The 21556-nt window shown below is 33.6% G+C and overlaps 2 protein-coding genes and 1 pseudogene across 4 annotated transcripts; 2 read left to right on the forward strand and 1 right to left on the reverse strand.

Annotated features, from left to right (window-relative positions):
- Positions 1 to 9748: 9748 nt before the first annotated feature.
- Positions 9749 to 15539, forward strand: LOC100793490 (PI-PLC X domain-containing protein At5g67130). Of its 3 annotated transcripts, none has more exons than XM_006600884.4 (9): positions 9749 to 9876; positions 9994 to 10149; positions 10231 to 10353; positions 10541 to 10678; positions 10810 to 10908; positions 11190 to 11493; positions 11577 to 11800; positions 11909 to 11995; positions 13264 to 13752. In XM_006600884.4, the coding sequence occupies exons 2-9, from the start codon at positions 10027 to 10029 to the stop codon at positions 13462 to 13464; spliced, it is 1299 nt and encodes a 432-aa protein (XP_006600947.1). In that variant the 5' UTR covers positions 9749 to 9876; positions 9994 to 10026; the 3' UTR covers positions 13465 to 13752. The 3 variants fall into 3 exon arrangements, 2 of the variants coding, with proteins under 2 accessions (XP_006600947.1, XP_006600946.1); XM_006600883.4 differs by having other exon boundaries at positions 9762 to 9880; XR_003265219.2 differs by adding an exon at positions 15351 to 15539 and having other exon boundaries at positions 9793 to 10149; positions 13264 to 13686.
- A 407-nt stretch (positions 15540 to 15946) lies between these two features.
- On the reverse strand, positions 15947 to 17997 carry LOC100794014 (caffeoyl-CoA O-methyltransferase 2-like; annotated as a pseudogene).
- Positions 17998 to 19177: 1180 nt separating this feature from the next.
- Positions 19178 to 20388, forward strand: LOC102665486 (uncharacterized). Its single transcript, XM_041011395.1, has 2 exons — positions 19178 to 19280; positions 19831 to 20388. Exon 2 carries the CDS (start codon positions 19843 to 19845, stop codon positions 20386 to 20388), a length of 546 nt encoding a protein of 181 aa, XP_040867329.1. The 5' UTR covers positions 19178 to 19280; positions 19831 to 19842.
- The last annotated feature ends 1168 nt before the right edge of the window (positions 20389 to 21556 follow it).

The following is a 21556-nucleotide window of genomic DNA, read 5'->3' on the forward strand; positions in this document are numbered from 1 at the left end:
CTTAGCTTCTCCATACTTCCTAGCGCTAAGCGTGTGTTGCCCGCTAAGCAACTGCGTCGCGCTGGGCACCTGCGACGCACTGAGCAAACAACTTCATATCTTTAATTTTGTTTCTTTGGGCTTTACTTCATTTTTTTGCACCAATTATCCACCACGCACTATAAATTCATAAACATTTAACACTTTCTGCATAAAAACTTAATTGATGTTAAAATTCCAATTATTCACACAAAAAGAAAGAAATAAGAGAGAAAAATTAGCAATTCATACATAATTTAATCCCAAAATATACCTATACATAGTAGTGTCTGCGACATCATCATTACTATAGAAGAATCTACTGGATTCCAACATTTCTTCTTTATATAAGTTCGGTTAATCACCGGGTTGAAGGACTCGTAGGTCAAAGTGTCTGAATCGACTCCCTAGGCATCGTAGAGTGCGATAATCAAAGCCAGGAAGCCGAGTCTAGACGTACTGGGTTGGGCGATATGTGTAATCTGTAGGGAAATCATACTGCCTAGGTCTATGTCCATCTGCATCACGAGTCCGTATATTAGGCGGGTCCAATCCATGTTGAGGTCAGAGGTGTGGGAGGTAGGAGCGAGGTTAAAGTAGGAAAGCACGCTCCAAGTCTAGGCAATGGTGGTGAGGTCTTTCCGCAAAATCTTCCACGAAGCTCCCTCGACATTCAGAATGAATTTCCCTTCGGGGGTGCATCACTTGGCCGCGATGGCACGTGCATTCAGCTGCTCTCCCTTTGGGACGATGGCACGTGTCCCTAAGAAATCACTCAACGTCTGAGCATCAAATTTGTTGGTCTACCCCCGCACCCTGCACTGCTTCGACACGTCGTCCTCTGGATCATAGATATTGGAGTAAAACTCATTCACAAGAGCAACGTTAATTTGCTTCTTTGGCAGGCGAGTGAGTCCTTTATGCCACTAACACCTCTAGAGCTCATTATAAAATCCGTCATACATGCCAGGCGCAAGAACCCCGTTCCTCTCCGGTAGAATGTTCCGAAGATGAACATTATCTTTGTAACGAATCCAATTTGTCTCTGAAGCCAAGAGGAAGGAATCCTAAATGAAATCCCCCCTTGTGGCTAACTGGATCCTATTCTTCGCTTCCTAGAGGCCATCTGCAAATGTAACAACAAAAATATAAGAACAAAATAAAAAATGAACAAAAATTTTAAATTCTGAGTGTGATGCTAAGTCGCCATGGGGCGCTTAGCGCCAATGCAAAACCAATTGGGGCTTAGCGCGAGACAGTGCGCTAAGCTTATGCATGGAAACAGAAGACACTAGGGCTTAGCGTGGGACTGCGTGCTAAGCCCATGTAAGAAAAAACGAAAAGACTCAGAAAAGACAAAATAGTAATGGGGCTTAGCACGAGACTACGCGCTAAGCCCATGCAAGAACATTCATAAAAAATCCAAAAATGCAAGGACATATGCATGTGACTCATGAACTCGCTAAGTGCGGCATGACGGCTTAGCGCGTTCATCTCCTGAAACCTAGAAATGAAAGAACGCACTAAGTATGCAGCGACGGCTTAGCGCATTCATCAAAAACCCAAAAATATTATTGTTGCCCATAATGTTTGAACTCGCTAAGCCACAGAGGTGAGCTTAGCGAGTGTACACAATATTGCCAATCACAAGAGACAATGGACGTTTTTACAGAGTTGGACTTCAAAGAAATACAGAAATAATGCATGAATGCATACAGGAAAAAAATGGAAATTCATAATTAATCTACATAATGAACAGTGCAAGCATGCATACCTTGATCAATGACAACAAAAACATAAACTAAAGAGGAGGGATTAAAAAGAAAGCGCGTGACTCATGCTAAGCGCGTGACTCGACCTAAGCGCCTTTTCACGATCTAGACTTGTCCATACTTCCTAGCTCTAAGTGTGCGTTGCCCGCTAAGCAACTGCGTCGCACTGGACGTCTGAGATGCACTGAACGAACAACTTTAGATCTTCAATTTGGCTTCTTTGGGCTTTACTTTATTTTTATGCACTAGTTATCCACCAAGCACTATAAGTTCATAAAATTTTAACACTTTCTACACAAAAAATTAATTGATGTTAAAATTCCAATTATTCACACAAAAAGGAAGAAATAAGAGAGAAAAATTAACAATTCCTACATAATTTAATCCTAAAATATACCGATACATAGCAGTTATCAATGTTCAATTCCATAGCCCTCCATTTCTTTTTGCCCTCTGTTACTTGCTTAACATATCTCGGTACCCACGCCTTTGGTTTCATCTTGGTGTTAATCAAGCCTTTCACTACCTCAGCGAAAGATCGTGCTTCCGACTATCTATCATTGTACCCACTGTTGACTCTCTCAAATCCTCCATCTCTAATATGAATGTTGTCACTTTTGTGCATGTTGAAAACCTTTGTTATCGTTCCATATCCTCTATCTTGAAAGATAGAAGTTCTGTTAAACTTAGGAATGTTGACGTTCATCTTGATATTTCCAATTGTGATACTGTCAAGCTACTTCTCCAGGGCAGGTACACTACCCACATTAATGAACCTTACAAATTCGTATTTATTCCTCCATTTGTCTTTCCTATTTGCGATGAAAATGCCCCACACCTTGCCATTCTATCTAAACACATTCCAAAGATGTTCCTTAGGGTACTCTTCAGGGAATTTAGAGAAGAAGGAAGAGGTGATCCTCCTGCTACTACCCTCCCCACTCACAGTCACTCTCTCTCTCTCATCTTTTTTTTTTTGTTAATTAGTGTCCTTAAGATATTGGTTAAGGAATTAAAAAAAATATTTATTGTAGAAATTATATGAGAAGGCAAGAAAATCGTGGATATCGCAATTTACGCATGTGAATAAAATATTTTTCCTTTTAGTTTTTTACCTAATGCCTTAGGACACTCGTTAGCAATTACAAAAAAATAAATGACTTAATTGCAAAATTTGTCCCCCGTACTTTTTAATTCATTATCTGAATCCCCACATATTTCAAAATTTTCTATCTTAGCCCCCCAGAGTTAATTTTAACTGTTGACTAATAAATTTTAAATTAGACTAGAAAGTTGACAAATGTTTTCTTAAAAAATAAGAACTTAAAAAATGATTGAAGAAGGATTAGATATTTGGTGTAAAATATTTTCTTGGAATAAATAATAGACTCCTTTACCACTACACCTACATGACCATTTAGATATTTGATGTAAAATATAGTATTACTATGAGTTTTATGTGAAAATAATTCAAAATTTAAACTTTATTATTTTTTAATCTATTATATTTTTATAATATTATATATTATCTTTTAAAATATAATATATAAGATTAATTTTTTTGCCTAAATTAAAATATGTATACTTATATAAGCTTTATTTTAATTTTATATATTATATTTTTATAATCTTATTTATTTTTATCACATTTTTCAAAACTTATTTTATATAGTAAAGTTATAATATAAATTTTATCTTTAATGTATATTTTTATATAAATTATAATTTCATAAAATTACAATATTTGATTATCTTTTAAAATATTTATATATGTGATTTAATGATAATATTTTTTTACCTATATTAAGATATTCTTTTTATTTATTATAATAATTTTTTATTTATATTTAACTTTATTTAATCAGGTACATAATTTTTTTTAAATTAAATTATATAATAAAGATATGTAATTAAATAAAATGACTATATTTTTTATTTTTTAAAAAATATTTATGTATGTGATTTATTGATATTATGTTTAATCTATATTACAACAAATAACATGAATATCATAATATAGATAAAAAATATTGTCACTAATTCACAAACATTATTTTAAAAGATAAATAAAATATATAAAATAAAAATAAAATTTATATAAATATATATATTATAATTTATGTGAAAATAGAATTTAATCTTATATATTATATTTTGAAAGATGATATATAAGATTATAAAAATATAATAAATTAAAAAAAAATTGAATTTTGAATTATTTTCACATAAAGCTTATATTAATATTATATTTTACACCAAATATTTAAATATGCACTTGAATGCGATGGTAAAAGACTGTGTTTCTTGCTTCAAGATTATGATTCTAGTCCCTCCTTAATTATTTTAAAAGTTATTATCTTTTAAGAAAATATCAATTAACTTTCTAGTCTAGTTAACACTTAAAATTTAGCAATCTAATGCTTAAAATAATAAGATAATGAATTTTGAAATATAAGAGAGACTCAATTAAAAAAATAAGAGAACCAATTTGATGAAATAGATAAAATTAGGAGATAAATTTTGGAATTGTTTTTTAATTAGAGTACGTTTGACAAGTTATAATTAGATATTGAACTTAAATATGTTTTTAGTTCATAAAAAAATATGATAATATGTTTGTTTTATTCCCTCAAATTAAAAGTCACTTTTTTTAATTCTCAAATCAAGTATTTTTTTTTGCCCTTCCTTCAAAACGTGGATAATTGAGGTTATGAAGTGACAAACAATGTAACGGTTTGTTGCTGTCTTTGACCGCCACAACACAACTTTGATTTTGAAAATTTAATAGAAATACAATTTATAGCCATTTGAAACTACCGAAAATTAATATCAGAATCAATATTAACCAACATGTTAGCTAATCGATTACGATAGATTGGATCAAATTTTATGATTTTTTCTTCTGCACTACCTCATTGTGACATAGTGTGAAAGGAGGAATTTATTTTTTTTTATAACTTTTATAAGGACTAAAATAATTCATTTTGGCTTTTTGGCCCATATTGTAGGGTGGACTCTTGCATACAACTTTCATTTTATTCTGAATATTGAATCACGGTTTTGAGTGATGCGACTAAGATGAACTCTTGCAGATCATTTTATCCCGAATATTGAATCACCGTTTTAAGTGGTGCGACTAAAATCAAGAACTCTTGCGGATGTTCATTTTAATTATGGAATTTTAAAGTTTCTGGCGGTTATGAACTAAAATTGCCACAAATTACAAAAGGGTATATTGCATCTTTCATCCCATTAATGTGTTGTAGAAGGATTAAAATTATCATTTTCCAACTTTAAAGAATTAAAAAATTCAACTTTAAATTTGAGAGATTAAAAAAATAAATCTAATATATAAAAGACTAAAACATATTTAAATCTAGATATTATTTTAAAGTATATCAGATATAATTTGATAGCACACGTTAACTAACATGGTGTACATGAGCATTCCCTGCCAATTCAAGTTCCCTCCCTGCCACAGTGGTCTCAACTCGCAAGTCGATTTCAAGAAGAGAAAGAGTCCTACAACCTCTACCCGGCTAGGTGCCGCAGAAGCACAACTCCATGTTGGCCTTTTGTAAATAGTCAATATTCTTTCTTTGATTGTAACAACACATTTCAGTTTTTTTTTTAATTTAATGTTTTAGAAAAATACTTCATTTTGTCCATGGTCAGATTTGGAATTAGGTGTTCTTGATGTTTTCTTTCTTTTTTAACTGTTGTTCTTTATTTTCCCATTTCGATCTTGGTTTATGGGTTTGATTTGTAGTGCGTGTTGATGATGTTGGTGCACCATCTAACATATCTTGCTAGTGTGGGTTCAATTTCAGGTACACCATTGAATATTGCTTGATGTGGATTTGATTTGGTTAAAAAAAATTCAGCCAAAAACATTAAACGTTGCCTGCTGTTGGAGAACCATTGGGGTGAGTGAGTAAAAATGTTCATGCTGTTTATAAGTTGATCTTGAGGTGTTCTTGAACCTATTTGTTGAAAGAAAATATATCAAATTGTGGCCATGAAGAAGATAAGGACATTTTGGACTAAAACATTCATTAAAATGCATGTGTTGTGCATATGATATGTTGTGGAGTTACTGAATCGGACAATCAAGGGGTGTCTAAGCAATGAATTCATAATGATGATGGAGGTTTGTGTAGGGATTTAACAATGATGGGATGTGAGTGTAATAAATCTTAAACACATTGAAGACAATGTAATTTGCTTAGAAGCTTATTTCCAAAATTTTCCACGAAGTGCTCCACGAAAGGATCACAACCATGCATTGGAAACCCCATAGTCTAAACTTGTTCTCTTTCTCTGATTCAATATGATTTTTAGTAAATTAAATGAGATGTAGGTTAACGTGGGAAACCAAAATAAGTCTCCCATTGTGGGAAAGTAGTTAGATTTATTAATTTTTTTATTTAGTGGCTAAGATTTTTACTTCTTTTTTATTTTTCTTTTGTCTCTCCCTTCTTGTCCTTCCTGGATTTACCCCCTCTCTTTCTCCATCTTCAACAGTTACAAAGACACTCCTTGCCACCCAAAAATGAATCCCACAGGCCGCCCAACCACAACTCTTGCATCGGAGCACCACCGCAAGTTCAAAACACAAGAATAATAGCGAGGATCTCATGCTCGCACAATGGAAGCTCCTACGAGAGTGAGCACATCTGGGAGGCTCCCTTTGCCCGCCAAGCCACCACGATATTTGCAACACAATTTTGATCGGTCTCGACGACAAAAAAAAAGGTTCAACAAAAAAGGTGAGGAACAAGAAGAGGTGTGCCTAGAAACAGTGATTTTAGGACTTCGAGTGTTGTTTGTGTTTGTCGTTCAACAGAATCTTCGACTGCTAATTAGTTGAGTGAGTGGAGGATTTGTTACGGCATGTGGATTCTTGTGATGGTGCTATGGCTGAAGGTCCCTTTGGTGTTTTTTTTTTTAACAATGTTAAGGATTTGATGATTTGATTATGTGTATTGAAGTCTGAATAAATTGGAAGTTTTTGTGTATGATGAGATGCAAATTAGAGTGGAGTTGCTTTTTATTTGCAAAAATCCTTGTCGCCGCACTACGAACGTAAGGGTCATTGTACCGGGGAGGATAGAGGTGAAGGAAGGAGACGGAGGGGGAGATGCAGGAATACATTTGGAAATTTGAAAAGATGCAAAAGAAAAACAAAAAAGTAAAAAAAAAAATAAAAAATCTTAGCCGTTAATTTAAAAAAATATATATAATAATAATTTTATTTTGATCTTCCATGCTAATTTGTGTCAATTAAACAAATCAATCTTGAGATTCAAAGAATTTACATGCGTCAACCTTCCATTTTAAACACATATAAAACCCCATAAATGTTAAATAATTGTTACACTGTAGCCCTCCCATAGTAATGTTGTTCAATGTGTTAACAAAAATGAGTCATGTGCAATCAACTCACATTGGTTGTGGTAATAAGTATATAAGGATAGGAGAACAAAACATTTTATCAAAAATAAGAAAAAAATGACATTTAAATATCATTAATTGTTATCAAAATACAAATAAATATATTATATATTATTAATATGGAGCCTTTCATCAAGATCACGTTTTGTCTAGGAGTGTTTGCCCTATGCAAAATTTATACATATAAATTAGTATTTTGGTTTGTATTTTATATGATTTTTTGATATAATTATACTTAAAACAATAAATAAATAGTTTTAATACATAAATTATATTTTAATTAAAATTCATGATAAATGAATATTTTTAAAAAGATAAGTTAGATTTTGAATACTTTAAAATTTTGTTATAAGATTGCTTTTAACTTTTGACAATTTCTTTTAAGAAAATATTAAAATGGGCCATTGATTTTGAAATGGGCTAATATGCATTTTGATAATTTCTTTTAAGACAATATATTGGTTTCGGGTGCTCCCAAAATCAACCCCATAGTAGGATTGTATATACATAAGGGGAATGCGAGTTTGCACAAGAAGAGGTTGGAGAATGTTCATTGATTTTGAAATGGGCCATTTTCTGAAAATGTTCATCAATTTTGGTGTTTATAGTGTTTTGAGTGGCAATGAGGGTGAGTTGATTGGAGGTGAGTTTCACTATGGCCTGTTTGATGCGGTCCATATTAGACTTAAAACAAGTAGACTCAACCATGGAGTTCACTGAAAACACCAAGATGTTAGGTGCTCAATTGTTAGCTTCCTAGAATTCGAGAACTAGGGACCTCCTAAAAACAAAGGTTAGAAAAGAGATATTATTTCTTGCTGCCTCTATTCGGTACATATGACATGCATATATAGCATACATAGATGTTGCAATAATAGAAAATGGAAATAACAGAAAATGACAGAATGTAAATGACAGACAAGAATATTCCTATAATCTAAGCCAACCAATAATGTAGTGCCAACACAACACTCCTCCTAACAGATTTGGTTAGGCCTCTTCAAACATAATCTTGTAGATGTTTTGGTGGAGTGATCTTTCTTTTGGGCCTTTCATTCATGTCTGTGGTCTGCTGTTGGGCCATGATCCCCTTCCTATTAGAACTCTCTTAAGACAATATTCTTTTCACACTCAAACATTTGAGACCCTATCCACAATCACAAGCTTGATTCTGGTAGCAATTAAGATCAATAGTATCATTCAGAATGACATAAATCACCTTTTCCAAATACAACGACCTTGCTTCCACTCATCTTTAATTCTTAGCCCAGCGTCCACTATGTGAATGAAAGGATACAACCAATCAGTTCCCTTGTAAGTCAAGTATCAAATAAGAAGTTTGATTTCCCATTACCAATCTTAAACTCAAAACCACCCTTTAGAAACTCCAAGGCCTTGCAGATTGCGTTCCAGGTAGGTGACCATTTTCAAGTCAACGCCCTAAACAAACAACCCTCCTTCATATATTTATCCTTCAAAAGCAAACCACCAACATATGGTTAGACGGTGGCTTCAAAAGAAAGATAGTCTAAAATAGTTGAAATAATTTTTTCTGGCTAGTTCATTACAGAGATGATATGTGAAATACACATTAAAAGAAAAAAAATACATAGAATATCCAATTGAAAAAGTAAAAATATTAAAACTAAAATATTATGAGAGTATTATACCTTTCGCATTATTCTAATTCTCTCTAGTTTTATTTGTAAGATCCAAATTAAAAGTGTATTTAGTTCTTTTTATAAGACTAAGTTTGCATTAATGTTTCATGCATTAATTAATTTTTCACAAAAATATCTTTAATTGTGATTTTTTAATTTCAATAAATAATAAATATAAGGACCCTATGGAAGTTTAACTTTGTCTTGTATAAAGAGAATTTTGAAAACCATCAAATTACCTCCACGACCATCACGAAAGACACCATTTTTGCCTGGTACTCCATAACTAATCTCAAGACTTAATGAAGTTTGAATCAACCTCATTGACGCCATACTCAAAATAACCTAGACTCGTCTCAAACCACCCGACAAGCTTCAAGACACTTCATGGTCAGACACAATCTAGAAATGGGGGTGTTCGAGCGTTTTAGGCTCGATCTCGACCATAACCAATTGATGATGAGGCCTAATCTTAAATTCTCTATCAATCTCTCTCATTTTTATTTATCTCTCTTTCTATCATATCATATTATCTATTATATCTATCTTTTTCTCTATCTATATTATCTATTATACCTCTAACTTATTATTTTTTGACAACTTTTACTCTAATTTTTTTTTTGGTGTATTTTACTCTAACTTTTATTTTAATAAATTTTTACCTCCAACTTTTATACTTAATAATGGATAAAAAACAGAGATTAAAATTCATAGATTTCTTTAAAAATGAGAATAAAATATGATGAAATTAACAAATTAAAGTAAAATCTGATAAAAATAAAAGTACAATTAAACCTAAAAATACTAAAATTAAGTTAATAGTTTAAAACTTGGAAAAGTCACCGCCACGTCCCTCCTCAAGTGTCTGTGTGTGTGGTGCTGTGGTGGTGTTCCTTTACTTCAATAAATAGCAAGTATGGTCGCGTCGGATAGCAGTAAATAAACTTTTGAGCATTCGGAAATCAGCAGTAGTAAGTAAGAAAGCTTTTGTACCTACAAACAATAATTCAACTTGGATCATTAGTTCATTACACAGTCGAATTCTGTTTTCGCTTTGAAGTTCGAACCTTGTTGTACCCTTATTCTAGGTTCCGCACCCCGCAAAGGAACCCGAACCTGCCATGTGCTCGTCGCATTCCCCGAACCACCGTTCGAAATGCAGAGCTCCAGCACCTGCCAATGCCATCATCTTCCTCCTTGTACCACTCCTCTGTTCCCTCTCCTTCATTAACGTCAATTCCCAGGTTTGTTCTCTCTCTTTCTTATTTCCCTTTCAATTCACGAGATCCGTGGAAATTCACTTCGAATTGAACTGAATTTGGCAGATTCTAGAAGCATGCTCTGCCGCTACGGATTGTGGGCCAGGTTTGTTCTGTGGCAATTGCCCCTCTTTGGGCTTGAAGCAACCCATCTGCACCAGAGGCCAAGTCACACTTCCCACTTCCATTGTAAGCTTCTTCCTTCTTCCTTTGATTTTTTTTTTTAAACCCCGGAATCGAAGACAGGTACTAGGAGGTTTACAATCACTTAGACACCTTGTTTAACTAACTGAGCTAAACACGCCCTTGGTCCTTTGAGCTTCTTCAATGAATGAATTCCCAATTTTTTTACTTTCCCTTTTGGGTCATGCTGCAGGTCAATGGGTTGCCCTTCAACAAGTACACGTGGATAGTGACCCACAATTCCTTCAGCATTGTCGATGCACCGCCTTTGCCCGGTGTTCAGAGAATTACCTTTTACAATCAAGAAGACACTGTCACTAACCAGTTGAGGGTATGTGTAGTTTGGCTTCTTTGCAAGTTGCAAATGCTTGCTTTTCTTCTTAATTTTTGTTTTTCTTGTGTTTTGGTAGCTTAATTGTTTTTTGTGATGTTTCTTATGCGTTTGTTTGTTTGATGGTATAGAATGGAGTTAGGGGACTGATGTTGGACATGTACGACTTCCAGAATGATATATGGCTCTGTCACTCATTTCGCGGGCAATGCTTCAACTTCACTGCATTTGTAATTTGACCCTCTTTGTTATATTTGTTGATTTTACTTCATGGTTTGAAATTGCGGTCAAGATTGCAATTTTGTTGCATTTCTTGATATTATGAGAAATTGTTGATAAATGCTGTTGATGTGACTACAACTGCGGTTACATTGCAGCCACAGATGCCCCAAAAACCTTAATATTTTGGCCGAAATCGTGGTTGTGGATCTTTTTAAAAACCTTAAGTGTGCTTTTTGTGGTTGCATTTCAATCGGATGTGGTCTAAATATGTCTATTGAAATGTTCTCAGCAACCGGCAGTTAATACTTTGAAAGAAGTGGAGGCGTTCTTGACGGAAAATCCAACTGAGATTGTTACCATCATAATTGAAGACTATGTGCACACTCCAAAGGGGTTGACTAATGTGTTCACAAGTGCTGGACTGGATAAGTATTGGTTTCCTGTGTCCAAGATGCCGAAAAAGGGTGACGATTGGCCCACTGTGACGGAGATGGTTCAAGCAAATCACCGACTTGTTGTTTTCACTTCCGATGCTTCAAAGGAAGCAGGGGAAGGAATAGCTTATCAGTGGAAGCACATGGTTGAAAATGAGTGTAAGCATTATATATCATTTAAACATGTGTATCTCCTTTGTACATGATTTGCAATGACTAACTCATAATTCACTTGCTATCAGCTGGAGATCCTGGAGTGCAACAGGGTTCTTGTCCGCACAGAAAAGAATCAAAGGCATTAAATTCTAAAAGTCATTCACTTTTCCTGATGAATTACTTTCCGACATATCCAGTTGAAGCTGACTCTTGCAAAGAGCATTCAGCTCCACTTGCTGAGATGGTCAATACCTGTTACAAAGCTGCAGGGAATTTGATGCCCAACTTTATAGCTGTTAATTTTTACATGGTATTCCTTATTCTGTGCTAGGTTGTTAATTGGAAGTTGATTATAATATGTATACAGCATATATACCTTGCAATTCCCCTTTAGCATTCTGACTGAAATTTCTTGCAGAGGAGTGATGGAGGTGGTGTTTTTGATATTGTGGATAAAATGAATGGCCATACACTGTGTGGGTGTAGCACTGTCACAGCCTGCCAGGTTTGTCTGCATTTCTTGTCCACACATGTATTTTATGCCATTTGTTTATTCGTGAATCTTCTGTATTCTGATAATCCTTATTTCTATGTCTGTTGTAATTATGCAATTTTGGGTATAGAGGGATGAAGAGAGTTAAAAGAGAATGAAACACTAATTCATATTAACTACGATGTATTACATTGTATTGATGTGTTTGGTATGTTCATAAAACTGAAAGCACTAACCCTTATTTATACTAATCATAATCCTAACTAATTAGGGAAACAAATTGCCTATGATAAGGAAATATGGTAACCAGTCCTAAGAGATAATGTGGAAATAGGGAAACTAATGACAATGTAAGATATGATAAAATATTTTCATATATTGTAACAATGACCTTGAATACACTAGTGACTGGAAACCTAATTGGGTATAAAGTTTACACCCTGTACAAAGTCTTGGAATTTCAACTAATTTAAAATTTTCAATTCATTTATTCAAAAAGGTTGTCCACATAAACAGAATATATGAGACCTTCAGAGGATACTCTTCGAAGCCTGAATATGTATCTGATGAACATCTGGTTGATTTAGATTTTCCTTCCTGATATAGAATCAAATTTATCAAACCAATGGTCATTCAGTGACCATATTTAAAATTTCTCTACATTTTTAAAAAATATAACTGTGCTTTTTCTTATAATATCTTGAAACCGACAATAATTGATGGAAAGAACGGTTTAGTCACTTGGGGTTCAAGGTTTGAAAGTAGTAAAGAAAATATGGTTGAATTTTATTGTATCACAAAATTATTCTTAGCCATGGAGCATTTCATAAAGAGAAAAGTGAGGTAGTTTTCCATGTTCACTCTGTCATAGAAATTCTAACTATATCTAACTCAAATCTTTGTCAAACAAACTAATTATGGGCATATAAAAGTCATGATAAAATAAATAGATTTACACTAGTAATAGCATCCCCATGTCCTTTCTCTTGACTTATTTTTCTCAACTATCTTCTGAACCCTTTGTTCTTAACTGCATGCTTCCACTTAATGGCAATTTATATGAAATCATGTAGCACAATATTTAGGCCAAATTTGATTAAGATCCAGACAGTCATCTTGCTATTCATCTCTTGGATGTTTAGTTGTGTACTTTTGTATTTATATGAAATGGATGAATACTTGGCATGGATGGATTTCTATCTTGGCACAGCTTCTACATGTACAGTTTGATGAAAGAAATTTCTAGCAACCACGATAACATTATTACTGCACTTTGGCAGGTGGGTGTACCCTTTGGGTCTTGCAAGAATATTTCTGTACCTAGTACGAGTCCAGTGACTAATACTGCTGGAAGCTTTACTGGATCTGTTCAGTTCTCTAAATCAGCTTCAGCTGTCCATCTTCCAAATTGTTTGCTTGTCGTCTTTTACTTCCTGCAAAGTCTTGCTGCAACTATGATGACTATAAGCACTGTTTTATAACTTATGTAAGGTAGTCTTTAAAGAAGGATCTCTAGTATCTTAGCATGTACACTGCAGTATTGTCTCAAGCTGTGAAATGTCATGGAACTGTTACTAGGTTAGAAAAATTAGATATAGACAAATTCTTGTTTCTTGCTGAGGTTATGTTCAAGGATCTGTGAAGTTATTTGAGTTGGTAGTCATGAGAGACCAAGAATTTATCTGGAGCTATAAGTAGTTCAGGTATGTTATAGTTATACTTATATTCTTGGATGTACAAATCAAATTCTAGATATTGCAAGTATGCAACTCTGGATGCATCACTTTCTTTCTTTTCTCTCATTGCGCAAAGGTGTTTTCCAATTTGCAACAATTGTTTTTGGCAAAATTACTTTACAGATACTGATGTTAATAAGGTATTGGCGTGAATTAATGGCTGTTTATGAAATTTAATTCATTTGTGTTAAAGAGGCTACAAATTAGCCAAGTTAAAGAACATCTAACCTAAACTCTGCTACCAATCTTCAGTCAAGTTGGATTGGAGAATTCTTCTCTACTGTTTGTGATTCTAGCTGTACCTGCTATATAGTTTGTAGTTTTTGCTCTGATTGAGTTCAGTTGTCTGCTTCATAAGCTAGAATTTTGAGGGTCACTAGAACTAGTTTATGTTTCCAAAAGGGTTCGAAAAATATTTATCTTACTGATTTTTAAGGTTAGTGAAAGAGTTGCTTATGATGCTGCTTAAATGAAGGTATGTGTTAAACCATTGTTGTTGTGGCTTACTTTAGTAGATTTGAAATCAAAACCTCATCGACTGTAAGTGTTTTGATGGATCATGGGAGGGACTGATTGTATGTTTTCGTGATTGTGCACACGAAAGGTGACATGACCATTGTTATGCATCGAATAGTCAAATTGCACCTTTTTTTCCCTGTTGTGTAAATGAATTTGGTGCAGACGGAAAAGGTTAAGGGAGTATGAAAATTTGTTCTGCCAACATGTTGCCACGCTCATTACTAGAAATTTCATTGGTATAAATCTCTCTTGCAACATGTTTTTATGCAAAGAGTTCTGTTAGGAATTTTTTTTCCCTGTATTTATTTCTGATGAATTGAAATGTGCGGGTAATTTTTGTGAAAATATATATGATATCATTATTTCCTCTGGTAGTATCTTCTGATAATAATCTTATTTCTTAGTAACCATTATACTTATCCTTTCCGCTATAGTTGACTTATCTGATTATCAACCTTGCCTGTCAAATAGGTCTAATCAATTTGGGTTTCTTGTCACCGTTGTGAAGCTAGTTGACATTTCTTGAATTTGTAGAAAATATAATTTAAACTATATCCTTCTTTTAAATGTTGAAAGGAGAAATTGAAGATATTTTCATGATTAAACATTTGTGAACTATTTTGCTCAAAAGTCCTTTGAAGGATTGCTGAATATTAAGTATGATAGTTATATAACTCTTTCAGTCATGCTTTTTACAATGTGTAAAATCCCACTTTTTCAATGGATGGTGATTATGATGTTGATATCGTTTCCCTGAGTACCCTGTATTTAAAACAATTCTTTTTGTCTTTCACCTTGTAAAATGTAAATTGTTAGTGAATTTGTGTATTTCTTTTACATCTACGTTAACAAATAATGCTTGTGTAGTTTTTATTTATTTTAAACTTGTGGTTGCTTTGCTTTGAGCAATCGTTTATCTTCAGATGCTTTATATGTTTCTGAGATGGTTAAGATTAGTGCTGTTGGCATTGCATGAACCTTTTGATAATCAATTAATTATCTGATTTTTGTGTTATCTTGGTAATGCTGTGTATTTGCACTTTTGAAAATACGTGCGACATCATTCTTCATTCTTGCCTTCACAAATATTAATAAAGTTTTTTGTTTTCCAGCTTTCAGGTTTTGTACCAAGAAATCATTAGTCAACAACAGAATTAGGATATAATGGCTAGAACCGCTTAATCCTTGTTAGGGTTTGTATTTATAATTGGATCCCAAACTATCATATTTCCAGTCTTTCCTTCCCACTACCTGGTCTTCACTTTTGTATTGGTGTTGAAACAACCAAGTTGTTGTGGATATTTTATCAAATTGCTATGTATATATAATAGATAAGGAACACGAATAATAAATCTTCATTTATTTAGAAGAATAGAACTTTCATGGAGATTTTTTTTGGTAAAATGTGTATTGAAATCTTGATTTGTTTAAAATGGTTGATGACATCAAACTAATCAAATTAAATCATGAGGAATTTAAAATTACAGATTACCAAAAAAAAGAATTACATGTAATTATCGTGTCAGACTTTTATATAACGTTATAAGTTGATGAACAATCAATCATCAATGTGTTATTTACTATTTAATGTTTTTACTCAATATAAACTAAAATAAAAATTACCCTATTTTACAGGGGAAAAAAACTTATTTAAGCTCCTTTTAATTTATTCTTAGAGAACACTCATAATTTTGTTATAAACATAATATAAATCCAAATTCTTGAAACATACAAACAAGGAAAGATTATATAATGCGGCGGCACAAGGTAATCCCATCACCCACTGGAAGTTGACAAATGTCAATCCTAGAATCTTGAGCAGGATACTTGTTGAGTTCAATCACATGACCACGATAATTCTTGATGTAATCCTTCATAGGCGCATCGGCTGATGCTACCACGGATCCATTCCATAAGGTTTTATCGTATCCGATCAGCCCCCTAATCTTCACAAGATCAATCACCCTCTTGTGATAGTTCAAGTAATTATCCTTATCGGCGTCCACGAAAATGAAATTGAAGGCTCCCTTGTTGTCCTCCTACAAAATTGACATAATTTTAGTACATGTGTCGATTAAAGTTTGTAAACTCGAGTTTAAAACATAAAAGAGTTTTATTTTGCAAAGTGAGTTTGTAAAAATAACCTTGCTATTAGTTTCAACTGAAACTTATTTTTAGGCTATATGCTAGTATGCTACTTTTAAGGGAAGCCAAAAATATCTCCAAATAGACAAATGTAAATCAGGGTTGACCTAAAGTTAAAGTAACTAAATTTATTAGATCCACCAACAAAAAAAAATTACTTTTAGGTTTTATAAAGCAAAAAAGATCACATTTATTAGAAAAGTGTCACACATCTTTTCAAAAAGATTCAACACATTATTCTATTATTTAAAATAAAACATTTATCTTAAAATTAGTTTTAGGTTTCATTTTGCCGTTGACCCGACCCTGATATGAGTTTGAAGAGTTTAAATAATAAATCAAACGTAACCTTCACTGAATTACGAAGTCACTTTAGCAAGTCAAGCCGACGTTAATATACAATTTATTTGCAAATGCCAACCATATACATTCTTTTCTTTCTCCATATGTATGTAAGTATTTAGGCATTAATGAAGAAAATGATTTTAAACACAAGTTTTTCATGAGAAATATAAAATTATAAATATAGACTATGAGATAATATTTTTAACGGTCAAGATTAAAATAAAAATATACATAATTTTTAAAAGATTACGAGTAATTACTAACTTACTTACAATCTTACTTATTCATGTGTAGTTGTATGATGCATATTTATAATTTTTATTTCTCATAATAAGCAAATTTATTTGTTAATACAGCTCTTGTCTCTCTATATATAAACACTTTTGCTCCTTATCTAAGATTTAACTCCTCGGAAAGTTAATGTATAAAATGAAAAGCAACGACTTACGCATCTTTAAGCTACACTTTTAGTCCTTAATTAAGATTTTTTTTAAACCTTAGGACTAATTTGTAAATAAATGCATAGAACTAATTATTAATTTATGCATCTCTAGTTTAAAATTAATTTAGAGTATGAGGTAAGCATCGATATAAAATAAGATGTTGGCAAATTAATGATGCACACACATCTTTAAGCAGCTCAATAAGTAGAGGAAGAGCAGGTCCTTCTCTAAAGTTAATCTTGTGGATCACTCCAGCTTTTTGAATTATGGGCAATCCCAACTCAGTATTCACGGTTCACGTTCATAGCCAAGATCTAATTAACCAAAGTAAACAAGCAATAACTTTAATTCAAGACTTTCCATGAGGATGTATACAATTTCAAATTTTTAATTATGGGATAATAATACTAGTTATTAAGGACCTTTCCATCAGGGGGAAGAGCCAGGGCAGTGGAGCGAAGAGAGTAACCAGTGTAAACACCAATTTCCATAGTGTTATTGGCATTCATGAGCTTAAGAAGCATGCTAAAAAGTTGTCCTTCATCTAATGGTGTAGCCATGAGGTTCCTATTTTACAATATTATGTAAATTAATCACAAAAGCTCTTTGGAAACTGGAAGAAATAACTTATATTCTAATCGACAAGCTGAAATTTTTGTGGAAATAGTTGAACAAAGTTTGTACCCTGACTTATGCATTCCATCAACCCCTATTTTCTTTTCTCTCAATTTTTCTTCTTCTTGCTTCATCAACCCCGTGCAGGTCATGCCTGCTCCTTTGTCTTGGCCGGTGATGAAGATGGCGAATAACTTGGTGACATGATCCCTCTCATTGCTGCCAACGATAACTTCTTACACTACTAAAAAAACACATTATAGGTCAGTTGTTTACCGCCTCTTACGTCGGTTATTAACCATCATCGTAGGCAACGTCATAGAATGTTTGCATCTAAGAGAACGATTTCCAAAAAAATTCATCTTAAAAAAACTACAATTCTAAAACGGTTGTCAAGAAAATAATTGTCTTAAAATGGTGACATTCTAATACAGTTTTCATTGAAAACTGTCTTAGAATGTACTTTTTTTAAAAATTAAAAAAATTATAAATTCTAAGACAATTTTTTTTAAAAATCGTCTTAGAATGTTTTTTTTAATAAAAAAATTAAAAATAAATTAAGTATTCTAATATGATTTTTTAAAATTAAAATAATGATGCTGAAAATCAAAAGACGGTCGATCCCCTTGACTTTCACGTTTGAAGTGGATAGTTACACATACTCAAAGGTGTGCAGGCATCTATGTATATATTATGTGAATGTGGCTAGCAAAAGAACTAGAGTGAATAGGCAATTTAGTCCCTGAGATTGTAACCAGTTTGCATATTAGTCCTTAACTTAAATTTTAATTCAAAATAGTCCCTATCTTTACATTCGTTATGCAAATAAGTCCTTACCGTTACATTCGAAGTTAACGTCGTTAATGAGATGTATTGTTGGCAATTATAGTGCCACGTAGGCTAACTAACGTGGCACTATTATTGGTAGTATTGCAAAATAGTCCTTCTTCTTCACTGTGCTTCTTCTTCGTCATCCTTCACTCAACCACTGTGCTTCTTCTTCGTCATCCTTCATCTTCTTCTTCTCCCTCTCCCTCTCCCTCTCTCCCCTTCCTAATGTCATCTCTTCATCTTCTTCCCGGTGCCACCACCACCCTCAACTCCGCATTCCTCCTCCACCCCCATTCTCCCCTCTTCCCCTCCAAAACCCTAACCCCCAAAAAACCCAAACCCCCCTCTGCCCTCCTCCAGTGGAATTGCAAACCAAAACCCCAACCCAAACCCTTTTGCAGAACCTATTGGTGTACCTTGGGCATAAAAAAGTCGCAGGAGTTTGCCTTCATAATTTCCCTCAATCTTGAAGCAAGAAATTGTTCCATCCTGTTGTAACCACTTTCAGATTTCTTAATTGACCATCGTCTTGTTTGAGCATCTCTAGATTACAAGCCTCCTGAGTAAAAAATTTCATTGACGTTACAAGCCTCCTGTGTTTCATTCACCGCCGCATTTTGTTCTTGTTGTTGCTCTTTCAACAGGAAACTCCTCCTTCAACAGGTACGCCATAGAACATTAGAATCCATCTTCTTTTTCTTGCTGGTATTAATTTACGGTGGGACCACATTGGAATTCATGCCTAAACTTTTTTCTGAGTGCCCTGTTTAACTTTAAACCGCTTCATTTTTTTTTAATTGGCTTTGACATATTCAATTTTTTTTTAAATATAAGATAGTGCCTAAGTAGTATTGAACAGGTTGATGAAATCCATTATTGACTGATGCAAAATTGATACAGTCCCAGTACATTTGCTTCTCAATAAAAAGATATTTCCCAAGTCAAAACATTTTGGGGGTTTCTCTCACAAATGATAATATCAATTATTTAGTACTTGCTCTTTGCATCTGGTGGGGTGTTTGTTTTCATGAAGTTAGAAACTTCGAATAATATTTGTTCAAATTTCAACATTTCAGATTATGAGTGCGGTTCATTACTCTTGAAGCAAGGTTTGGTGGGGGTAAAAAAGGAATGAGTTTTGTTAATTCAAATCACACCCGTGGTTTCACATTATTCTTAATCGGGAAACTGAATTAAGGGTATTTTTGCATAGGGGAATAAGATCATGCCTGGCATTCTCTCAAGGCTGAATGCAACCATTTACTGTCGCATTCGGGAAGCAATAACAAGGCAACAAGGAGTGCCGACATCCTTGTACAGAAGTTCAGCTTTGCCTCTTTGTTCGCTCACTTCAAGTCACACACTTCACACAAAATCAATGATTACTGCCTCACATTCCAATGCTATGCTGGGAGATGTTTATGCTTATGGCTTAATCTCAGGTCGTGGTAGTGTGCGAGACTTCACAAAGCCTGCTGTAGGTTGCTTGAGGGGTAGTGTGAATCTAAGGAGACTACAACCATTGTATGGTCCTTTGAGTTTTGGGTGTTCTACTTTTGATGCTAATAGGAGGATCCGGGATTCGAGTTTGCTGCATGGATCATGGCTCAAGAATTTCTCAGCCTCTTCTTCTGCTTGCTACTCAGCCGGGGCTGCACATGCTGTCTCATTTGATGGAAGCCCTCCTGATGAACAGCTTGCAAATTCCTCTTTTTCGCCTGACCCGTATGTAATTGTTGTTCTTAATATTTTGAATTCTATTTCTCCATGAATTGCTTCAAATAATATATTTTGGATGCCGATTTTGATGCCATGAAGGAAGCTTACCCTATTTATACCGTGTTTGAAAGAGTGGGGTAATGATTCTGCAGCAATTTGTGTTTCTTTAGATTTTTCAATTTAGTCCTTGCCACATTGGACTCAAACTTGCCACATTGGGTTGCTTACGTGGACTGAGGTGTGCCAAATAGACATTTGACTAACGGAATAAATTAGATTTTAACAGCAAGGACTTATTTGCATAACGGATGTAAAGATAGGGACTATTTTGAATTAAAATTTAAGTTAAGGACTAATATGCAAACTGGTTACAATCTCAGGGACTAAATTGCCTATTCACTCAAAAGAACTAGCTATAAAGCAAAAGAACCACCACGCGCGTGTAGTTAAGTAGTAGATTAAATTTTGGTTTTGCTTCTTATAAGCAAAAACCACCACGTGGAGCAACACTAGCTATAAAGCAAAATTACCACATATAATCTAATACAATTTTTAAATAATAAAAAATTATTAAAAAAGTTCAGGAATTGATGATCTAATAAGTTGTTAATTTTCATTTTGCTCTTATTCTTGTTATACCATATATAGTATATAATATAATATACCATAAAGTATAGTCACTCTAAAAGATTATTGTGTAAATACATCAGGGTTTGTTTGGATAAGTAAAGATAATTTATTAGAAAGAAAGAAGTAATGTGAAAGAAAAATAGGAATTCTATGTGCAGAAAGCAACCTCGAAAAGAAAAAGAAACCACAGTAGATAGGAAGTTAGAAACACAATGGGTCGCTACTGTGACTCATTCTATGTCTCTACATTATTCCACATCAACTTATTTCATGTAGCATGAACAAGAATTTACCAGGGAACATAAAGTAATACTGATAAATACAACTTTATGACTCCCACCTTGTGTAAAAGAAAATCCACCAACATATATGCTGTTAAATGATGTCAAGGAATAAAAGTACTGGACTTTTATTTGAACCTATAAAGAATTAAATTGTATCAAGAAGACACTCATACAAAACTTCTTATTATTAGTACTTTCAGATCTGACCACAAAAATAGAAAAAGTTAGTAAATATAAGTTTGAATCAAAAGTAAATATAAGTTAGTAAATATAGGTTTGAATCAAGATTGAACGTGACTTGCCTCA

Source organism: Glycine max, chromosome 17, assembly GCF_000004515.6.
Source record: "Glycine max cultivar Williams 82 chromosome 17, Glycine_max_v4.0, whole genome shotgun sequence".
Classification (NCBI taxonomy): domain Eukaryota; kingdom Viridiplantae; phylum Streptophyta; class Magnoliopsida; order Fabales; family Fabaceae; genus Glycine; species Glycine max.